Below are 6,751 nucleotides of genomic sequence, written 5' to 3' on the forward strand. Positions count from 1 at the left end.
GGTGGGAAGCTGAATATGGGGGGGAGGAGTCTAAAGCTCAGGAGAAGTGAACAGGCTAGAGAAATGGGCTTAGAAGTGAGCAGTGTTGGCCAGGCATGGTGGTGCATACCTGTAGTCCCAGTAGGATGGCTTAAGTCCAGGAGCTTGAGGCTACCATGAACTGTGATCCTGCCACTGCACTCTAGGCTGGGCAATGCATCAAGACCCTGTCTCAAAAAAAGGAAGAAGAAGAAGAAGAAGAAGAAGAAGAAGAAGAAGAAGAAGAAGAAGAAGAAGAAGAAGAAGAAGAAGAAGAAGAAGAAGGAAGAAGGAAGAAGGAAGAAGGAAGAAGGAAGAAGGAAGAAGGAAGAAGGAAGAAGGAAGAAGGAAGAAGGAAGAAGGAAGAAGGAAGAAGGAAGAAGGAAGAAGGAAGAAGAAGAAGAAGAAGAAGGAAGAAGAAGGAAGAAGAAGTGTGTAGGCTTAAGGCCTCTAAAATCTTAGCAAATGAAGCATGTATTATTTAAATGCCACAAATCAGGGAGTCAGAGAGATAGATGTTTCTGTTAATTTTTTGTGTGCTCATATGTCACATCAGGAAGCCGTAAACCAATTAATCTGGATGTGTGTATGTCGCTAGCTGCACACTTCACCAAAAGATGTATGGTGATTTCATACTGTGTATGTCAGGTAACGTTGTTCTGTATCTGTTAACATTTTCAAAGCTAAAGGAAGACATGGTTGAAAAGAGCCAAGGCCTATATTAATACAATAGCTCTAATTACACTCCAAACTTAGAAGCCTGACCAGCTGGTGGCAGGGGAGCAATTAGTCATAACAGCTCCTCCTATGCTGACTGGAATCCGAAAACCTCTAATCGATGTGCCAACACCCCAAGCAGCAGCACTGAAAACTGGTGAACTGCTTAAGTTTCACGTTATTTGAAAATGACAACTAGATGCAAATATATTTTGAAAGAGACCCAGCCTGATGTTTCCTTCTCTTTCTGGAAGTGTGAACTCAGTCAACAAAACTTACCTCTTGCTTCACCTATTTCTCAAGAAAGTTTGGATCTACTGACCACCAAAAAAAAAAAAAAAAAAGGAAGCTCCATCAGCAGTTTGCAAAAGAACAATTTGGAAGAGAAATGTATTAAATCCTCAGGGAAATTAAACCCAAATAATCCAATAACAGCATTACAAAATTAACACTGGACTATGAATTGAATTAATTGCCTCATACTGTGGGGAGCCTTGGCTACCACAGACCAAAACAAATGAAGCCGATGATGTCAAATGCCCTGAGAGAGGCTGCAGGCAAGAGTGACGTGAAGGCACTGCAGGGGGGCACCCACCAATGTCTTTCAACGTTCTGACTTATTCTGAAGAGCTTCAACGGAGACAGGTCTTCACTTTGCCATCTCATACCTCAAATTATGTGTAGTGGGTTGGTGAGAGAGGCTAGAGATGCCACAATTCTTGACACAGCTCAGCAATTTTATGACGTTTTGTGAATTACCTCTAAGTGCCTGTGTCTAGTAGTCGCTGGACTATTGGAAATCCATGGAGGGTCTTCTTCTCCTAAGAGGGTCAAAGTGACTGATGGGAACAAGCAAAGGTTTCTCTGGAACATAGGCATCCTAGTGATAATGCAGATCTTTAAGAATACCAGTCAGGCCTGGCGTGGTGGCTCACGCCTGTAATCCTAACACTCTGGAAGGCCGAGGCGGGCAGATCACTCGAGGTCAGGAGTTAGAGACCAGCCTGAGCGAGATCCTGTCTCTACCAAAAATAGAAAGAAATTAATTGACCAACTAAAAATATATATACAAAAAATTAACTGGGCATGGTGGTGCATGCCTGTAGTCCCAGCTACTCGGGAGGCTGAGGCAGGAGGATTGCTTGAGCCCAGGAGTTTGAGGTTGCTGTGAGCTAGGCTGATGCCATGGCACTCATTCTAGCCTGGGCAACAAAATGAGACTCTGTTTCAAAAAAAGAATACCAGTCAGCTGCCCCGAAAGAGAGTCACTTTGGCATTTCTGTAAATTCTCCCTTAATGCCAGTGAGGCCAGTATGCCTGTGGCAATGCAAGATGACCTAAGTAAAATGGGCCCTGCAAATGACAAAATCAGCACGTGAGCCCCTCACCAAGCCTCTGCTAGTGTTCTGGAGGGCCTTGAGGAGGGAAGCAGGATGCGGCATCCTGATAGAAATAAAATGCTGGTGATTTATGCAGTTTTGCCACAAATAAGACCCACAGGGCAGATATGGGGGGGCTTAACTGCCTCCAGCTTCACTGAGCCCACCAGTTTGTCAAAATGCCTATCGAATATTTGCTCTTGTGCACGTCCTTCACATTACAGCTGACATTTACTCCTGACGCTTTTTAATAACCAAACAGCATTTACAAAAAATTAATTCATGGCATTTTATTACGGTATTATGTGACTTATAATTCTCTTCACATTCTTAATTCCGTGTGACATTTTGAAAATACTATGCCTTTTGCGTGAATTTTAAAAAAAGAAAACATAGCTAGCGTGTATTGAATACTTTTTTTTCCTTTCCTCAAGAATTGACACAAACACCAAAAACAAAAGACTTTGAGTTTAAGCTCATAGAAATGAAGCATTCTGTTTGTTTGGAATCTTAATGACTATCACCCCAAACTTACCTGATTAGAAGCTCTTTCATAATGAGGACAATTATTTTCAAAGTCAATGGATTTGCAAGCACAAACATTGCTGTCTTCCCAGAATGAATTACTCACATCCGTTACATGCATATTTTAGTTACACACTCTAATTAATATTAGTACATAAAATGTGTGGGATTCATTTCACTGTCAAAAAAAAAAACCCTATCCTTTGTCTTTAGATGATATAAAAACACCACAATTTCCCTTCTTGTAGACATTGGGCTGCACCTATAGACTTAATTTTAGAGTTGGACAAAAATGGAAATCATTTCATCAAAACGATTCATTTTATTGACTTTAGCCACTTTAAGTTTATTAACATCAAACTTGTGTGCAGATGAATTAATGATGTCCAATCTTCACAGCAAAGAAAATTATGACAAATATTCTGAGGTAAGTCTTTAAAAATCTATTTAACATAACTAGCATTAATTATATAATAATTGTCCTAAGTCTAATGATTTTATAAGGACTAAAGAGTAAGTTAGTTTGTGCTTCGTCTTTTTGCCAAACTTCAGCTTTCCTATGACAATGTATTGATATAATTTGTATTATCGAGCATGACAGCAAACAGCTGGCCTCACCAATGACAATTGAAGTAGAGAGTATGATACTTAGCAAGCATAGGTGCATTACTAATTTTCAGTGGACTCACAAGTGCATATTGGTAATAAATATTTGCAGAAATAAGATCTGGATGCATTTCAACTGGACATTTCAATTGTTTTAAACTACAAATGAAAAAATACAAAATTTTTATTTTCTGTTTAACAACTACAAGCTGGTAAGTCTGTGGTAAATCTATATCTAAGTAAAAATGTCTATCCCTAGATGGTGAAATTGAAAGTTATTTTTATTTTCTTCTTTATGTTTTCATATGTTTTCCAAATTTGCTGAAATTAGTGTGTATTACTCATTTTACTCAAGTTACAATCAGAAGACAATCACTTAAAAATCTTCATATGGACAAACTTTTAAGGTACAACTAGATCTAATTAAATATTTCACTATTGTAAATGATTCCTATAAAGTTGGTATATTTGTGGTACAGTAATTCATAAACCAATAGGTTCTTTACTAAAAACATAATTTGTATTCTAATAAAAATACGATTGGTTTTTTTGAGAAATGCTTTTAGATTGAAATTCTCAGTAAGAGAGCATGAAAAAAATTCAATGGGGGCCTCCTACAAGTGTACCCCCAAACCTGGCTAGCATCTATCTACTTCCCATGTATCATGTTTCTATCACTTTAATCTTTAAAAAGGGGGGAAACAAGAAACATGAAAAGAGAGTGGGAGGTTTCTCTAAAATCAAAATATAAAAATAAATAAAATATTTTGTAAACATGAATCAAAAAACTGGAAGAGAATAACTACAATAAAATAAACTTTGCCTCATTTCAATACTTCATTATGTTCCTGCTGCTCCAACTCATTGCTATATTTACTATATATATTTTATTAATATTTTATGGTTGTCTTACAATAGTCTAGGGACAGAGAAACTAGATTGCTTTAAGAAGCTTAATACAAATTATTTATTAAAAAGTTCTGCACATAAGAACACAAACTTTGTTTATAGCTTTAACAATCCTGCAGATTAAAGTCGAGATTGAAGTTAATTTGGGGTTTAAATCTATTGCTTGCAACAATAATATATTATTGTAATGGTCATTTCTAATGATAGCCTAGAGGACACCAAAAAGGGGAAAAGGAAAGGAATCTCAATTTTGAAGAATTAAAAGATTGGGGACCAAAAAATGTCATTAAGATGAGTACACCTGCAGTCAACAAAATGCCACACTCAGGAGCCAACTTGCCATTGAGATTTGGGAGGACCATAAAAGAAGAAAGAAGCACCGGGGTTACAGCCAACCTGCCTCTGAGATTTGGAAGGAATGTGAAGGCAAGCATCCCGAGATGTGTCCCTAATCTGCCCCAAAGGTTTGGGAGAACGACAACAGCTAAAAGTGTCTCCAAGACACTGAGTGATTTATGCCAACGATCCACGCATTCACCCTCTGCCAATGAGTTACTTTACTCTATGACCTGCCAGCACCAAGAAATCCAGCATCCTGACCAAAAACAACCAAGGTAAATACTTGAAAACCTAAGTGTATGGGTAGTTGTGTAGAGCTAGTCCAGAAACTTTTAAAATGACCACATCTTTTCAAAACAAGTTTCTAAGGAAGTAAGTTTCTTAGAAGGAGAAAGGCAAACACACAAGGAACTAAATACCTGTAAATTGAGAACTATTAGAAGGTCAGGTATAACAAGTATGGCTCTAGGTGTAAAGCCATGAGATGGCTTTCCCTAAGCTGCATATGGGCATCAATCTCATTATTCATTAGCCCATGCAATGACAGACTATTGTCTGACATTTGACCTCTCCAACATGAGAGAGGTGTCCTCACGTACCAAGAATACCATCTCAATAACCCAAGTCTCAAAGAAGGTTTTCTTCCCTAACTTTTAATCAATTTTTTTTCTTTTTTCTGGATCTCATTTTATAAATACATCCTGTTATTATCATTCTTTGTATTAATTAACAAGTACTTATTATCTACTATGTACAAATCAGAATGCAAGGTACTGCCGGTACAAGATATTTAAAAAATTAATAAGCTACCTATTTTCTAGTAGACAGTATATTAAAAAAATAAATTCTCCTTGATACAAAGTAGAATGTGATGTGGCAGACTACCACCTTATTTGAGACCTTCTCAGAACACCCCTGCTTTATTTTTTCCCATGGTACTTATCCCCATCTGACATATATTTAGGGTCCATCACATTTGCTAGAATTTCAGTTCCATAAATCCCATAATGTATATCGCAGTGCCATAGTCCACCTAGAGCTGTCTGCCACGTAGTAAGCCTTCAATATTTGCTAGAATGAACGAAATAAGAGAGGCACTAATAAGGCCCTACAGAGGGTCAGAAAAAAGAGCATATCTCCAAATATGAGACTCTGCCTTTGAAAGACTCACTGGAGAAGAGAGGTCATTTTCAGGCAAAGAGAAGAGTATAATAACAAAGGCATGAAAGTAAGGTGAGCCAAGAACAGCTGGGGCTCAGTTTGGAAAGAGCAAAGAGTACATGAAGAGGAGAGGAAAGAAGGTGAAATGGATACAGTCAGGACAGAGAGTGCAGACATTTGGGGTGGGGATGAGGACTTGGGGCATCATCATTCATCAGGAGAGGGAGAACCACGGACATTTCTGCTGAGGTCCTGGGAGGTCATACAGAGGCAGAATTTGGCAACTAATCAGCTGTTGGGAGTAAGGCAGTGGTGAGGGAGAGAGAGGACTCAATGGTTAAGTTTTAAGCCTGAGTGCCCATCACAAACTCAGCATCCCAGCCATATCTCATTCATTTCAAGTGCAACACAATTCAACTCAAGTATAATTAGGCAATTAAGATCATGGCTTGTATTTTCATATGTTCTTGCATGCTATTATTCTGATGGATGAGAACATTTTGTACTGCTTCCATTTTAGGAGAGTGGTATTCAAGAAAATAGATGATGCAGAATCGAAACAAGAAAAATAAGAAATCTGGAGCCTGTCCCTAAAGATGGTATAAAGCTGTGGCCTGTAATCCAGACAGCTCTGTAGTGAAGACAAGGAAGAGTGGCTATACCTGCTTGATGAGTTATGTGACATTGATGACAATTTTTCCTTGTCCATACAGCTAGTATCTTGAAAGTTATTAAAAAAAATTTAAAGAATGCTTGTAATAAAGTTGAAATAATTTTTGCCTGAATAAAAAGAGCATTGCAGATTCTTGAGAAACATCTGGTGAAAGAGAAAGAAAAAAAACACATCATTAACCTATATAAATACCATGGGCACAATTACACTTAATTTTTCTTTCTTTCTTTCTTTCTTTCTTTCTTTTTTTTTTTTTTTTGAAACAGAGTCTCACTTTGTTGCCCGGGCTAGAGTGCTGTGGCATCAGCCTAGCTCACAGCAACATCAATCTCCTAGGCTCAAGCAATCCTTCTGCCTGAGCCTCCTGAGTAGCTGGGACTACAAGCATGTGCCACCATGCCCATCTAATTTTTTTTCTATATAT

The 6,751-nt window shown here is 38.0% G+C and overlaps 1 protein-coding gene across 1 annotated transcript; it reads left to right on the top strand.

The window, feature by feature from the left end:
- Window positions 1-2,931: 2,931 nt before the first annotated feature.
- On the top strand, window positions 2,932-6,226 carry NPVF (neuropeptide VF precursor). The gene is made up of 3 exons (XM_012773397.3): window positions 2,932-3,066; window positions 4,362-4,768; window positions 6,175-6,226. Exons 1-3 carry the CDS (start codon window positions 2,932-2,934, stop codon window positions 6,224-6,226), a joined length of 594 nt encoding a protein of 197 aa, XP_012628851.2.
- Window positions 6,227-6,751: the final 525 nt, after the last annotated feature.

Source organism: Microcebus murinus, chromosome 9 (genome assembly GCF_040939455.1).
Source record: "Microcebus murinus isolate Inina chromosome 9, M.murinus_Inina_mat1.0, whole genome shotgun sequence".
NCBI classification, from domain to species: domain Eukaryota; kingdom Metazoa; phylum Chordata; class Mammalia; order Primates; family Cheirogaleidae; genus Microcebus; species Microcebus murinus.